The 17,164-nt window shown below is 42.5% G+C and overlaps 1 protein-coding gene across 6 annotated transcripts in view; it reads left to right on the forward strand.

Annotated features, from left to right (window-relative positions):
- Positions 1-17,164, forward strand: part of LOC142501730 (uncharacterized) — a 74,406-nt gene that overhangs the window by 23,537 nt on the left and 33,705 nt on the right. For all 6 annotated transcript variants that reach the window (XM_075612019.1, XM_075612022.1, XM_075612020.1 and 3 more), the window contains one exon: positions 5,731-5,806. In XM_075612019.1, the coding sequence (XP_075468134.1) occupies positions 5,731-5,806 (76 nt within the window). The remainder of the gene's footprint in view (positions 1-5,730; positions 5,807-17,164) is intronic.

Consider the following 17,164-nt stretch of genomic DNA (forward strand, 5'->3'; position numbering starts at 1 on the left):
GAACTGATAAACGCCCCTCAAAATGTTCTGCTTTATTTTCTTATCCCATCCTCTGCCAGAAAGAGCCTGTAGAGCAGGGGAGGCCAACTCCAGTCTCCAAGGGCCCCCAACAGGTCGGGTTTTAAGGATATCCCTGCTTCAGCACAGGTGGCTCAATCAATGACTGAGCCACTGATTGAGCCATCTGTGCTGAAGCAGGGCTATCCTTAAAATCTGACTTGTTGGTGGCCATTCTGGACTGAAGTTGGCCACCCCTGCTGTAGAGCAATGCATTGTTAGACCCTTTATCCGCCAGAGGAATTGTATTTTTTAGACAGTCACAGTGTACTTACTATTCCCTGTATTTTTAACATTCACATAACCCTGCACTCCAACCAGCCCTACCAGGCCTCTCTTCTTGGGAAAGCAGAGATCTTTGTGAATTTAATTACAGCATCTGAGATAAAAGGTTGAACATCCAGTGCACTTGTAGTTGCTTCAAGATGTGTCAAGTGTTGGCCACCTGTAACCATTGTGGTCCAGTATTCTGGTGGATGACCCAGCTGGGTGAAGTGCCAAAGGCCTCATCTGGCTGTAGGTTTGGCCCTGTGACCTGTAGCCATGTGGCTGTTTTGGAGTTCTGAGAAACAGCTTGCAACCCTTGTCCTTTTTAAATAGGGTGATGGCCAACCCGTTCAACAAAGACCCTTTTGGAAACTAAGACAACCTAATTACCAACACCATCACACGAAGCAATTTCATCCTTATTTCACCAGCACCCACAAAAAAAACAGTGTTTGTGAACCTCTTAACTATGTGAATTGAAGGATTCCCACTTTATTAATCTCCCTCAATGGTAAAATTAGACTTTTTAAGCCTTTGAGTCCCCTCCACCTATAGTTTCCTGCCGGAAAACGTTAATCTCCCAGAAATAGCTGGTGTAGAGCAGTACAGAGAGGCAGCCCTAAGGAATGAGCTAGAATGACGACTCACCCATGTGTATGAGGAAGAGGTCACACACTTTTTATACATGTACATGTTATAACAGACAATGACCCATATTTAATAAGTAAGCAGACACCATCCAGCACTGTTAAACACCTTACAGCCCAGTTCATTATCCAGAGCCAGAAAGGGCCTTTTAGAAGAAGATTGCTTAGTAAATATGGCCCTATCAAATTAATTCATTCCTGTACATGAGTTTAAAAGTCTTTCATTAGAGAAGGTGTTTGTTTCCATTCCATTTTACATTGTACATTGGACTATCTAGAACGATGCTCGTATGAATGATGATGATATTCAACCTTGTACACAAAGCATTCTGCCCAAATGGCTTGAATGAGTTGGAGTTTCCCAGGATAACCAAACTGTAGAGCAGTCCATTTGACAGATTGTTTAGTTTGGGTAATATAATCTGATGTCCTAACAAAACTTGGAAAAACCTCCATGAAAAAAAAGCCTGTGCTAATTTGATTCCCATCTGATGTTTGTTTTGCCTATCTGGCCCTCATTAATTAATTCCTTTTAATATTGCTTGGATTTAACCAAATTTGGAAATCGACAGCGATACTCATTGATGTCACTGAAGCATCCAGGTGGTTTGCATTTCACTGTCACATTAGTGGAGCCCTCATCCAAACCTTCGATAACAGATGTTGGGAGTGCAGCGCTGCAGTATGGGTTTGTGTCTTCAGGATAATTAAATTATCTTTATTACCCCCTTTGCTGTTGTGGAACCTACAAGGCACCCTCTTGCAATGCATATCACATCCCTCCAGCAGTAAAGGGGTTGGTCCCCCTCAATGCTTGCCAGAAAATGTGCTTAGTACCTGGTGACATGAGAGACAGGCATAAAATACCAGATGCATTGATGAGCTAAGGAAGTGGTACATATTATTTGATATCTCTATGGATTTGTTACATATTAGTGACATATGTAATTTAGGTTAATGTCTTAATAGAGGTAGAGCAGGGCATAAGTGGAGTCTAATTAAACTGAACCTGTAACTCCCAATATACAGTATTTGGATCCTGTATACATTGTAATCTGTGCTTCCCATATCGTGGAAGGATAGAGGATTTATGCACAGCTAAACATTTGATAAAGTTACAAAGGTGATTGTGGAAGGGAAATGACTCGCCATAGTCTATGGTTTCTGGTTTAAAGTAGGAAACCCTTTTATCTTTATCTCTGTAGCATTGCCTTCATATGCAGTGTAAGAGCAGAGCAATGCATTGCTTTACATTGCATTTCAGGCACCCTCCAGCAGCAAAGGTTACAATGTCAGCCAGGGTAAGGGCTGCTTCTTTAAGTCTGGCCTGGCTGTTATTGCTAGAAAGCAGTCTGGGAACAATGTCCTTCTGTGGGCTCAGCGCTTTGACCTTGCTGCAGGGAGAGTCATGTCTCCAGATGCGCATGCAGGAGGGTTACTGGTGGTGATGAATGGAGAAGCCAGTTACCAAGTCCAAAGTGGAGACCCCTTAGCAACATATCTCACATTCTTGCAGGTGCTGTTTATTTCTTTGACTAATTAACTCCTTTCCCTCTTTAATACGGGGGAGGGCGAGGAAAGATCAGGCCTCTTTCACTGGCCCTTTTTTTTGTACTTGATTGCTTTGCTAGGTTGCAGAACTGCCGGGTAACACGTTGAGTTGTCGACTTTTAAGGACTTTTGCCTGTGTTCAGCTGATAATAACAGAGAAATATAAGACCTCTCGTAGCATCGGTGTTCTGGGATTGTCAATATAAGTTAGCCGACTTCATGACAGAAATATTACAATGGTGTGTATCAAATTCGACATATGGGTCCTTGGTTTCCCATTCTTTTGGCGTCAAAATACCTACCAGGAGTAAACCTGTCTGTGTATCCAAGATGCATGAGTTCTAAGACGCTTAATACTTATTAATCCAGTAACTGTTACAAAACAATTCTATAGCAACGTTTTGGGGAGCTTGGTTCATACTGTAGAGCCCAATATATTTAAACCATTACATTATACGCTGTGTGAGAGCAGAAATAGCCACTGTATGTATTTCTTGTCCATTTTGGAAATGTAAGCAGGGTATACATAGGGCTAATTGTCCTGTGCAATGCAACAGCCCTGACTTGTTTGCACAGGCTGTGTGCATGTTAAACACAAGCAAAATGATAGTTAAACCATAGAGCAGGGAAGGCCAACTCCTGTCCTCAAGGGCCACTAACAGGCCAGGTTTTAAGGATATCCCTGGTTCAGGAAAGGTGGCTCATTCAGTGGCCCACTCAATGACTGACCACATGTGCTGAAGCAGGGATATCCTTAAAACCCGACCTGTTGGTGGCCCTGGAAGACTGGAGTTGGCCTCCACTGCCATAGAGCGACCAATGAGATGGAGAGAGTAAAGCAGTGGGTGTAGGGAGTAAAGGCGCGTTTAGCACCCATAACAGCAATTTAGTCACAAATGCCACTAAAAATGCATCGGGTGCATGCTGACAACGCCCGAAACCAGCACAGACATTGGGCTGATGACCACATATCAGATATACAAGTGGAAACTCGATATGCTCCTAAGAATGTTTGTTATCCACAGCACGTGCAGGACACAGTTATCCTGTGTCTGAGGGGTAGGGAGTTCTGACTCCCACCTTATGGCTGATCAGCTTTCCATGCACCTCATTATAGCTGCCCTTGGGACATTTCTGGATAGGAGATGAGTGAAGTTATGTTCTGAAGTCGCAGGTGCCTCGTCCTTCAGGCATTCTTGTTTTCCTCCTGTCTAATGGGTTTTATCTGATCTTTCTTCGCCGCTGGACACAGATTGAGATCCATGATTAGTTGTTTGGGTTGAAATGAATGTTCAAAGGCTCATTTAGACATTTAAAGATTTCCCATAGTCGCATGAGTTGTGGCCTGATGAAAAGATGCCCAATTGTTCTCCTCCCAGACCCACAGACATTAAAATGTCCATAAAAGAATGACTTTAATGTTATTGACTATTGGGTACCACCTGTTCCTAAGTGGGAGTATTAAAAGTGTAATTAATGATACTTGGTTTTTAAAAATATTTGGAATACTTTGCATTTTTCATCCATAATTTTGGGGGGTTTCTGCAGAAAAAAATACTTTGTTATTCTGTAGCACTCTAAAGATATCTGCTTTCGTGTGTGTGTGTGTGTGTGTGTGTGTGTGTGTGTGTGTCAATTCCCATTGACAGCAGGCGCTCCAGGTAAGTGTGCAGGATGATAGTATAATATTACTTATCTTTATTACTTATCTGGGTGCTCGGAAGGTGGTCGCAGTCCATCACAGATGGACAGAATCATATACAAAGTAGAAAATGTTTACGACACGCCAGTTTATGACGCTTGACAAAGGGCTGGTTAGGCCCAAAACGTCGCCCGGTTTCCTACATTACGTACTTTTTGTGTACTTTTATGGATTTGATAAAATTTGATAAAATATTTGATAAAATATTTTTTTATTTGCAGTAACTGCAGTGCCATGGATATGTTCTACTTTTATATTTTTTGTATATGTATATATCTCTATCTATCTATCTATCTATCTATCTATCTATCTATCTATCTATCTATCTATCTATCTATCTATCTATCTATCTATCTATCTATCTATCTATCTATCATACACATAATCTATCTATCATACACATAATCTATCTATCTATCTATCTATCTATCTATCTATCTATCTATCTATCTATCTATCTATCTATATATGTGTGTATGTATATATAATTATGCACAAATAAAAGATTTCATTAGCCACAGAACGGTACCGTCTTCGTTTTATGACGGATACTCAGAGGCTTACGTGTGAATCTTCGACCTACCATATCCAGTGATAACAAGGACTATTGTGATACGTTTGAGAAGATTTTGAACAAGTGTTCATTTGACTTGATTATTTTAATGATTGACCAGGTGCAGAAAACAATGGCGATTACCAAGCTCTGGAGTTTGTCTGACTGCCTGATGACCTTTTTTTTGATTAAATTCATGTTTTTCTACACGTGAGTGCTGCGGATTCCTTTTCTTATACTATTTTGGGACTGGTTGGTGTTCCCCGTCCAGCTGCGAGCACCCGGACTTATGATAAGTATACTGTGATTTTTTTTATTTATACTATTGTGTGCACCCAGCATCTTTCATTTTTTGTATATTGTTGGACACCTTGCTGTGGTTGCACCTTATCTTTAGGTTTCTTGTTTAGGTTACCTTTTGCTGCTACTTGAATTGGTTTTTTGCTTTTTGCTAAATTTTCTTTTGCGGAATTTTCTTTAAAAAGTATACTTTTGTTTCTGTAATTAATATGTCTATATCAGAAGATGTGGTACCATCAGCGGGCAGTCACACATTCTCCTATTGTGACGTAGAGGCAGTGCGTATCTCTACCGCCATTAGGGGTCCAAGAGGAGGATTTTTTTGCCATAAATTTGGAACGTGATTCGCGACATAACATCAATCTAGAATTACATGGGATTACACTGGCTGAATACCATAGGCTAAAAAGGATAACCAGAGGCCCTCTGAGGACCAGCACATTGTTGGTGGTTGTTTAATTAAAAATACTTTTGCAATTTCCTTTATGTATTATACTTATGCTGCAATGAATTGACACCATATCCCTTGCACAACGGTCACCTCTAATTTATTACAAAATGTATCATTAATGGTAAATGTACCGCGGGAATTATTGGTTTGGATAATGTTTGCATAGTTTTCATTTAAAAAAATAATCTGCACATTTTTTCAGGACCCGCTCACATCGCAGATTCTAAGCTCCCAGAACCCTCCTCTGAGCTCCCAGAACCGTCCTCTGAGCTCCACAGGTAAAGTCACATTATTTGTATCCTCTTCCTTTGATATATTTAGCTCTCAGGCACCTGTTTATCCCCCTTCATCCCAGGCAGGTGTCATTCTTCACCACAGGGCAAAACCCCTAACATCTTTGCCCACAATAACCTTCAGCTTTCAAATATAACCCCAGGGGAAAGCCATAGGGCTCCCATCAAGGTCCCAAATAGCTGTCCTCGTCAGATATCAAAGTGAACGTTTCAGCTGTGAAAGAAAAAAAAAGAAATAAACCCCCACACTCGAATATGACAAGCAGAGGATTAAACAAGTGTCCTGCTCAGTGCTTCGATTGCTAGTCATATTGGATTGATGGCTTAATTCCTGAGGGCTCAGACACATACACAGTCTGCAATGCGCCTCACTCAGACGTCCTGCGTTGATCATCCTTCTACATTGCTGATAACACAACCAAATATGTCCCTCAACAAACTCCTGCAACTCAAAACAAAAAAAGAAAAGTAAAGAATTAAAGAAGAACATTCACTGGCTCCTCCGTAAAGTTATTACTCGCCCAAAAAATTAGGATTTGAAGCAATACCAATTCTCTATTGTTCTGCCTCATAAATAATAATAACATTGAATATAACAGTATACAAATTACTGGTACTGAGGTAATAAAGCTGTCTTTCATACACGGTTAGTTCCTACGAGATATATGCTGACCCTGTAGGTATAATGATTCTTCAATTTTGTACAAGAAATAGTACACAAAATGTAAAAATAATCCAGAAGTGGTCAGAAAAGTGGAATGTGAATGCAGGAAGAAGAACTTGCTTCTGAAATGTTCTTGCACACAGTTTAATAAGTAGTTAGCTTGAGTTATATAGACAATGGCAGAGTACTGTCTTCATGTAAGGGTTAATCACGATGCCGTGATTTCAGCATGGCCGTAACGGGGCTCACCAGACTGACTCAATCCCGGTTCTGCTAAAGCGCTTGTTCCATTCCTACCATCAATCAGTGTTGCACTGATGCAGAAATTCTGCTGGTTCTGAGATCCGCTGGTAATGCTGCACTGGTTCCTATGTAGACGGATTTCCTTTAAGGCAAACCTAAAAAGAACTCGCATCTCTGATGCACACAAACTGGAAGTAATGCATTTTGTCACGTACGGGGTCACCCATTCACTTTGCGTCCATACTTCAGTAATCTGGTATCAGTATTCTAAAGGTAAAGGCCCACTGGGTGGAGGGTGGAGATATTATGCTTTACCATAACAATGTAGAAGTGAGAGATATTGAGACAATGCTGTCAGGTATCGATGTTACGTTCCATGCACTCTCCATCCTAGATACTATGAGTCTATGGCACTTATTCTGTAAGGTGTGATGGCGCACATGACGTGCTATCGCATGAAAAGCCCCATTGACTTTAATGAGGCTTTTCATGCAATAGCACAGTCATCTGCGCTTATCACAGATTACAGAATAAGAGTTTATGTATCCACGCAATCATGGGGCAAAACTGTGGCATTTTTATTCTGTACCTATGTATCATAGTATTTGGCTCCAATTTTGCACCATCTGCCCCAGCTTGCGATTTGTGGCGTGTCTGTAAGAGGAGTTAGGGAGGAGTTACATGGTGCATAGATTATAATGAGATTTATCACATTTTGCGTCTCTGCCCCAGCTTGCACCTTGGGGAGAGTCAGTAGGAGGAGTTACATGGTGCACAGATTATAATGAGATGTATCACATTCTGCGTCTTTGCCCCTGCTTGCACCTTGGGGAGAGTCAGTAGGAGGAGTTACATGGTGGACAGATTATAATGAGATGTATCACATTCTGCGTCTTTGCCCCAGCTTGTACCTTGGGGAGAGTCAGCAGGAGGAGTTGGGGAGAGTTACATGGTGCACAAATTACAATGCGATCACATTCTGCGTCTCTGTGCGCCATTCTTTTCCTCTTTTTATTCCCCAGGGAATTCGCTGTATCTGAAGTGGCGGTATTCATTTGGCATCAGATGAAATCATATATTAGACCTCTTCTCTCAGGCAGGAAAAAAAAAAGACGAAAAACAGTACTCTCCTGTCTAGGATACAATAAAAAAAATAGAACTATTGTTGCCGCACCAAAAACAAGGGCCCTAATGTTTGTGAACCTTAGGCCTGCAGTGCCTGGCTTTTGTAGTGCGTGGCAAGCCCCTCTGGTAGTGAAAGGGTTAATGGAGTAGGTGGCACAGCAGCTTTAAGGATTGTGCGCCTGTCCTAGCTGCCACAATCCAAGTCTGTCGCTCAAGTTTTCTTCCTCTCCCCATCTCCCCTCCCTCCCTCCCTCTCTCTCCCTCTCTCTCTCTGCCCCCTCTCACATCTGGCCAGCTTGGGGTGGTGGTAGATTCACCTGCCTCCTCCTCGGGCTCCTGGTGAAAATTCCAGGAAATGACTAATCAAGGCATACTTAACCCCTTGGCTTCTCTGTTATGCTCTGTAGATCTGTAGAAGAGCTTTGAAAGGAAACCTATTAATCCAGGACTACCCTCTTCATCCTGTGTTTCCCGGAGTGTTCGGTTCTCAAGAGACTGCATAGGGAAAACATGGGGGATGGAGAGAGACCAATGGAAAGGTGCATTTTATTATTACCAATAGTGCTGGGTAAAACCTTTGCAGAGATGTGTGAATTTCCGGAGAATTTTGAGAATTGGCATATGAGGACTTCACTATTAGGTGATACCTTCTTTATTTGGACTAACAGTTGATATTATAAGACGAGCTTTCCAGAGCTTCCTTTCTTCCTCAGGTCGAGCAATTACTTGAAAATGGAAGAGAGAAAAGCTTGTCTTATTACAGGGGTGGCCAACTCCAGGCCTCAAGTGCTACCAACAGGTCCGGTTTTCAGGATATCCCTGCTTCAGCACAGGTGGCTCAATCAGTTACTCAGTCAAAGACCGAGCCACTGATTGAGCCACCTGTGGTGAAGCAGGGACTGATTGAACAACCGGTGCTGAAGCAGGGATATCCTGTAAACCAGACCTGTTGGGGGCTCTTGAGGCCTGGAGGTGGCCACCCCTGTCTTATATCAATTGTTAATCCAAATAAAGAAGGTATCACCTAATACTGAAGTCCTCATTTACTCTGCACTATTGCCACTGGACCAACACGGCTATTTCTACTTTAATTCAGAGACAATATGTAACTTCTCTCAAAAAATGTCAACCACCAAATATCTCTTTAGAGACCTAGACATGAACTTTCACAAATCTTTTGCAGAACAAAAAATGCTGGCGGGATATTGAAGGGTGGGGTCAAATACTTCAGGCATTTTTTGACCAGGAAAAGTGACAAAAGACATTTACTCAAAGGTCACATTCGCCCATTTCTCTAACAAGATTGCAGGAGCTTTTGAGACGTTAACACAGGACAGGGTTGCACTCTCTGCTTACTAATGGTAACAGAATACATAGACATTTAGCTCATTACTGAGCGTGAAATACGTTTTTTCACCTGGCCCACTAGTTTCTCAGACCAGGTTAGCTTTTTTTGATCTTCCAAATATAAAATGTTCAATTTTTCTCTTATTTTCTGTTTTATTAATTTAATTTATAAATGCATAAGCAGGAAGTTCAAGCCCGCTAAGCCTGGGACTATAATATAATTGTCCTGCCATTGTCAGACAGCAGGTTGCTTTTTCATGTCCTGTCATTAAGTATTGATCTCTGCATTGACGTATGTATATCTTTAATTATATAGCTCCATCCATGTACACAGCACTTCACAGCAATAATAGAAATTACATAATAATATAACACATAATGGGAATAAGCGCTTGAGACATAAAAGTGACATTTAGGAAAAGGAGTCCCTGCCCCAAAGAGCTTACAATCTAAATGGTAGGTAGGAAGAACGTACAGAGACACTAGGAGGGTGTTCTGTATGTGCATCTGTAATGGGTCACGGTCGATGTATGAGATGTATAGTATCGGCCAAAGAGCTACTCCTATGCTGCGTTACAGAGGTGTGTTTTAAGAAGGTTACTAAAGGTGGAGGGAGAGCGTCCCAGTGGATATTGAGGGGAAGGGCATTCCAGTGGTGTGGGGCAGAGAGTGAGAAACGGTTTAGGTGGGAGAGGGCTTTAGATACAAAATGGGAAGGATACATGTGAATCCAGGGGTCCCCATCTAGTGCCGTTATTATCTTGATCACGCATGTCGTTTATCATGCACCCCAGATGTAGCTTGCAGATTCCCATGGCTGTTTTCCAGTTCTTATTATTACCATGCACTCTGTCTACATAGAAGCTCAGTCCTATTTTGCAGACCCATATCTCCCCTGCTAACCCTCACAACTAGGGACGAGCCAATACGTCAAAAATGCATTTTCAACATTTTAAGCATTTTTACCTCCCTCCCCATTTTTGATTCCCTGCAGAATATTTTGCCAAGCCCCAAAAGGGCTACTGATATGCCCACACGAGTAAGCTTTCGGCAAAATATCACCAGACCCCGAGCAAAACCTGGTGTGTGCTCCATTACCTAGCGATTTTGGAGAATTTAGCAAATTAGCATATAAAATAAAATTTGTAATGCACATTGACTTAAAGTATGTCGAATCGTCTCCGAAACTCTGAGCGGTGTCTATTTTTTTCGGGGCCAGGTTCACAAATCTCTACTCGCAAACACCTATTTCCCTGTTGCACTTGCCTTACCATGCAGATTATCTCAAATGTTGTCCTGTTTATATCTCTCCCAATGACTTCTTCCCACTCACATTACTTAGGTCCCTCAGTAATGCCACAACAGCACCACCTGCAAATCCCAGCAGCATCACCCACCCACAGACATCGGGCGATGTATCTAATTCCCGCCCCACCACTGTACACATTGCTGTAAAATCCTATATCCACCCTCCCCCTTGTCAGTAAATATAGGAGGGGTGGATTGAATGGAAGTACTGATTTTTTTTGGAAAAAACCGCTGGGGAAAGTAATATTTCTTGGAATCAGAGGTGGACATTCCATCAACAATCTCATCACCAGGGTTATATTGCAAGGCACAGGTCAACCCTCTCCGGCACCGACTGTCGCATAAACCTTTTACGCAGATGCATCCCCTGTTTACTTTACACAGAGCAGCGGATTGAGCACTGGTCCCTCCGGATACTGGCGCTTGATAGACTCTATCTGATAACACCTGAAACAAGTGCAGGTCCTCACCTTACATGAGCGTGGGAAGAGGTAGTCAGGTTGTGGGGATCTCCTTGGAGACTGAAGGGATAATACAAGCTTCATCCTACAGCTCACTGAATAACACAATAATGCAGAACAGGGAATGTTCTCAGGGATTTAATAATGACAGTAATAAGGTGTGCTGCTCTCAGCCAAACCGCTCTACAAGCACAAGAATACAAATGGAGAGGACAGTACATGAGCAGTAGTAATAGAGTATCTGCTAGAAGAACAGCTCTAGGGACATGAAAATATGTTCTTAGGACGGGAATGTTTTTATAAGAAGATTGATTCTTAGAAACAGGGACACGGGCGGTGAATAGATTTTTGTTGCAGGGGGACTCTTCATACAAGAAGGATTATTATCATAGTAATGCAGTGCTATTTCGAAATCAATGATAAAATATGTTGTTCTGGTGGTTGAACAAAGGATGGCATTTAACCCTTCCCCTGCTAGACCGAGCCCTTCTGACACGGGAAGGATTAAAGAGTGATATTACTAAACAGATTTTTGCAACGAGAGGCAAAGTGACAACATTGTGTTTGAGCCGTGTTTTTTCTTCTGAGAAATGCTTACGGCTGGCACTGCAGAATGATATTTAAATGACCTACCGTTAAGGAAAGAATGGCATGCTAACATTCGGAGGCGAGAAATGCACTTACTCGCCCATGAACTGACCTCTAACTTGCTGAGTGGATGGTACTGCTCCATTGAACCCTCAGTACTGTAATTCTATGTGGATGTTGTATGCGCTTATCAGGATTCTGTGCTAAGAGGTCCTTAGGGGCTTATGCAGAGACGTCCGTTAAGGACAATCTCGCCAGGTTTTTGCCAAAAATGTCCGCTGTGACAGTGTTCGTGGCGAGAACATGGTGGGAAAATTCAAATCCGCCATAATTATTTAATTTCCAAACATATTAGCCAGACGGGTGGCGAGAAGCTTGAATTCGCCATTTTCAGAACGCGCAGTATGCCAGTAGCTCCGATGCGCTTGTATGCGCCAATCGGGGCTATTAAATGGCGTGTTTGTGTACTATTTAGCCCGCCAACAAAAGTTGGCTTTCTGCTGGCTAACGACTGCGCGTCTCTGCATTCCGTGTTTCACGCCATGTGAAACTCGGCAAATTTACCATTTACTTTACACAGGGCTACCGGAGTACCCTGCATAGGACGCATTTAAAAGGCAATCCTATGGCGAATTTATTGCCGTTACGCCCGTACCTCTCTGCATAAGCCCCTTAGTGTTCTGTCTTTTCAGGGATCTTTAAATGCCCTTTGTTCCCTTAATATTAAATAACAGAACTATACCCCAGCAATCATCCATCCCAATGGCCCCTCGGAAATAAAAAGCAGATTAATCTGTGAAAAGATGCCAGTATACAAACTGGTGCAATGAATACAGTTATTTAACCTCCAGTAACAGCCTTAGGAATAATAAAAATAACACATAGCTACAGTTGATAGATAACACTAAGTGAATCAGAAGATAGTTTATGCATTAGGATATAATGACACTATTTGTAGGCTTTTCTGGAGAGTGGTTCTATTTAAACTTGTCAAATAATATATATATATATTTTTCAACCGTCCCCTCTAAGCGAGACTGTAAAGCATAAATTATCCGCTGTGCTAAGAATCACACAAATCAGAAAGTATATTATGCTCCCAGATCAAAGATTCAGACCAGGATTTATCTCCCTAAGAGCTGTTATCCTATTTCAGCGTACTTTTGGGGCCTAATATGCACCAGGTTTTTCTGCGTTGCTCCAAAGTTGCCAAAAGTCGTTAACACTTTAAAGCTGTTGGGAGACATTTTTGTAAAAAGAGTTTAGGGGTGTTTCCCACCAAACATGCTTCACTGGGTGTGTTTAGCTAGAAATAATAGGCCACTGTCATAATCCCGTCACACATACATTTTAATCCAATTCATTGGAATGGAGCTAAACTCTTGTTCAGCCCTGGTAAGGCGTCTCCACGTATACTAACCAGGGGCCAGAATTGTATGACATCATGAACTCGATTCTATAGCATTCTTGACTTTGGTTGCAGACCTGGCTTAACACTGAGCCTATGGCTTAATTAAAGGTGCAGTGCTACTAAACAGGATCCAATGGCTTTGCAATAATTTGAAAGCACTTAGTTGCATAACACATCCACTATATTTTAACATTTGTTACATAATTGGAGATATATGTCACAACTATTAAAATTCAGGCCCACAATGAGAACATACACCACACAAGATATAATATATACTGCAATTGGTAGGGGCTTGTTAAGATTGCATATCCAATTGGGAAAAATGCAGTGAGTAGTTATATAAAAATACAAATTCACACTTTTCCCCCCCAAAAAGATCATATTGCATAATTATTTCTCCAGAGTCAAATTGATTTGAATGATTTGATAAAATATCTCATCCATATAAAAAAAAATGAAATGTAAGTACATCTGTAAATGAAAAATATTTGTGATCACTGGTGGGATTTCATGTTTAACCCATTCTGTGCCACATTCCAAAACCATGACATATTGGCCCTTCTGGCATCCAATGGGTTAATGAGTGCGGCGAGCTATTAGCTGCCAGTTAATGCCCCAGGGGAGGAAGGGTGGAAGTGGAGCCCAGTGACCCAATGTAGAGGACATTACTGCTATTACGAGAACAAAAAAGGACAACTTAACGTGTTTAAACATAGAATTAACACCCTGTGGCCAAATGGTTATCAGGTGTTCTGGAACGAGGGAGTAGCTGACCTCACAGATTCCACTGATTCAGAGAGTTGGTGAGTACGTCTTGATAGCATCCTAGCCAGAGGGGGCTTACAGTACTTCACGTTATGTGTTGATGTTTTTGATAATATGGCCATTCTTTTATCCACGTGTTTTAGTCAAGGTAGAGAAAAAATAACCTTCATGGTAAAAGCACAGTGGGTAGGAGTATATGTGCCCTTTGGTGCAACAGTTACAAGTTGTAATTTCTACCATGATAAGGGGCCCGTGCATCAAGCTCCAATATGGTTTATCGCACCTATTAACTTGAATGGGAGTTATCGCCAGAACGGGTGCGATAACCCGTACTGGCCCTTGATGCACGTGCTCCTAAGAATCTTGGTTAATGGAGCGCTGAAGAGTGACAGCTTGGGTTCCGGACTCATTTGGATGTCATTTCCCAGAATCCTTAGCTGCAGTGGAAGCACTGTATGCGAAGTGATAATGGCGAAAAGCAGGGTTGCAGACCTGTCTGAGATGTGAATTTTTATTTACCGGACTAAAATAGTAGTTTTGTAGAAGTAATTCAGACTACAGTAATGCCCATGTGTACAGTCTCGCAGTATAAACTCTCTAGTGTGGTGGTTCTAAACCCTCTTCTCAGGACCCCGAGCAATACCAACGTTTTTGGAGCTAACCAACCAATCTCCTATACATATGCAAATTAAGCGAATTCACCTATGTGCAAATGGATAGGTTATTGATCATTTGCCCCTAAGGCCACGTTTGAGAGCCATTGTTTTAAAGTGTAGGCTCATATTGGCGTATACATCTTGCACAGGATCACCAGCCTGTACTTGTCTCTAAAACACCATACTGTATTCTACCCTGCAGCACCGTGCTCTTCAACTAGTTTTTAATCGGAGCTAAAATGGCCAGACACAATGATTGAGTGGGTCCTATGTCACTGGGAGTCTCCATTGTCTGGGGGTTGGGGAAGCTTGTTGGGGGCAGTGGGAAGCTTTCTGGGGGCAGTGGTAGACTAGGGCGGGATATGAAACACATGAAGGGAATAGGGGAGCAATGGGGACCAGCAGTGGGGAGCTGTGAGTACACATGGCCGGGGCTATGACAGAAGGCGATGGTGAAAGACGGGGAGGGGGCAGTGGGCAACATGGGAGAAGGGCAGTGAGATGGTGGGAGATATGGCAGGAGGATAATGGGAGGCATGGGAGGGGTGGACAGTGGTTTACATGGCAGGGGGGGGCAGTCAGACATTGGAGAGCAAACAGGAGGACAGTGAGACACATGGGAGAGGGGACAGTGTGACACATGGGAGGTGGGCAGTGGGAAACATGGGAGAGGGAGCAGCTTGCCCCCAGTGTGCTGATTAATACTGTCCCGTGACTCTTCTCTGCCTCAGTTTGTACCAGAGGAGATGAGCGGTACAATGTTAAACTGCCCAATGTCAGAAAGCAACTGATTGGAGGGTAAAGGGTGATACTACAAGGAGCTGCCTGCGTGGCACGGACAGGGGGGGCAGAGAAGGTCAGCGGTCCGTGGACCACTTAAAAGCCATTTTCAGGCCTGATGTGGCCCGAAAGCAGCCAATTAAAGAGTCCAGCTGTACGGTGAATATTGCCGGTCACTTTTTGGTCCCAACACTTGTACCGCTGATGCCTATTAATGCTGAGAATGAGTGAGTGAAGCTCTCCCCTAATGTAACAACCAAGGACCTTCAAGTCTCACTCATTATAAGTGAGTTTGGCTCACTAAAGGGCAGCATCACTTATTACTCAGCTACCTATGTCCCATAAATACCAACAGTCCCTCTCTGTGCAACAAAATAGCATTCTGATCTCATCAAAGTCCCCTGAGTTTCTCTAATATTGAATCTTAGGGGCTCATTGATCAGTCTTCCGACTGCAAAACCGGTGCAAAACCATTGCTTTCCATGGGCATGTTTTTTCTTGAATAAATCTGGTGCAGTTTCGTTGCATCCGTTTTGCAACAGGGAGTCTGATAAATGGCCCCTTAATTCCTGACATCTAGTACTGACGGGAGAGAGGAGAGAAGCTCCTTTTGTCAGCTGGACGAGTTGCTTCCTTCATCTGACTATTTCTTTTCTATCCTGCAATCCATGTTTAATACAACAAAACAAGCCGGAATGCCTTTTGAAAAGCAGCTAGTTGCAGCTTAGTACAGCTCAACCCCCTTATAACGCTGTGCTTGGGGTCCAAAGGATCACATCGCGCTTTAAGCGGATCGCGTTAGAAATAATGTGCAATTGTATGCACTGTACAATAAAGTATTTAAGATACCAATAATCGTGTTGTAAAGTATTCATAAATACAAAAATTGGGAGCCACGCTTACATTGCGTTATAAGCGGATCCGCGTTGTAACGGATCGCGTTATAACAGGGTTGAGCTGTATACTGTGGTTCCGTGTGTCTTGTTGCTGAGAGTAATGCAGCACTGTAACTTCCTATCATTATTGAACACTCTGTAATTTTTAACAACTCGTCACTTACGTACACGCAGTCGGTAATTTTTTTACCACCTGGTGGCTTGTGGGCCCTGAAAATAAATATTTACCACCTGTTGGTAAAAGGGTTAGATGTGCAGTCAGTGCTTGAAGTGCTTCAGGAAGGAGTGCTGCATGAAATGAACATTGTATGAAGCTTCGAATGGGGAAATGTTTTTGCTCATTTGATACAATGCGCTGAAATATGCAGAGTGGAAGAGCCCACAGAAATGAAAATGTGTAAATACAATAAGAGTAGTGGAACATTTTCTTGTTGCTCTAACCCAGGGGTCTCAAACTCAGTCCTCAAGGGTCACCAGTAGGCCAGCTTTTTTGGATATCCCTGCTTCAGCACAGATGGCTCAATTAGTCTCAGCCTCAGCACAGACGGCTCAATCAGTTGCAGCTTCAGCACAGGTGGCTCAATCAGTTGCAGCTTCAGCACAGATGGCTCAATCAGGGGCTCTGTCTTTCACAGAGCCCCTGATTGAGCCACCTGTGTTGAAGCAGGAATATTCATAAAACCTGACCTGTGGCCCATGAGGACTGAGTTTGACACCCCTACTATAACCCTTGGTTGAAGTGGCTTAAAAAGCAGTGGTGTTGTGCCTAATTGCAAATATATATATTTACATGGAACCCATATAAACAAATGCTCTGCCGATCACACAGCTTTTAAGCACAGCATGGGACTAGATGCAAAGCCAGTCAAACCACTCACAAGTGATATTCTTTATTTGCTCTATGTTGACGGTGGAGGTTTTGTCGCTTTTTTCACCCACCATAACTTAAAATGTATATGGTAAACCTACCCATCCTTGAAAATTGCAAAGCCAGTACAACCAGCCTCACACTGATGAGACCCATTAAGGTTGAAACATGCCTGTGAGTGGTTTGACTGGCTTTGCATATAATCCCATGCTGTGCTTAAAAGCTGTG

This window comes from Ascaphus truei, chromosome 8 (assembly GCF_040206685.1).
Source record: "Ascaphus truei isolate aAscTru1 chromosome 8, aAscTru1.hap1, whole genome shotgun sequence".
NCBI lineage: Eukaryota > Metazoa > Chordata > Amphibia > Anura > Ascaphidae > Ascaphus > Ascaphus truei.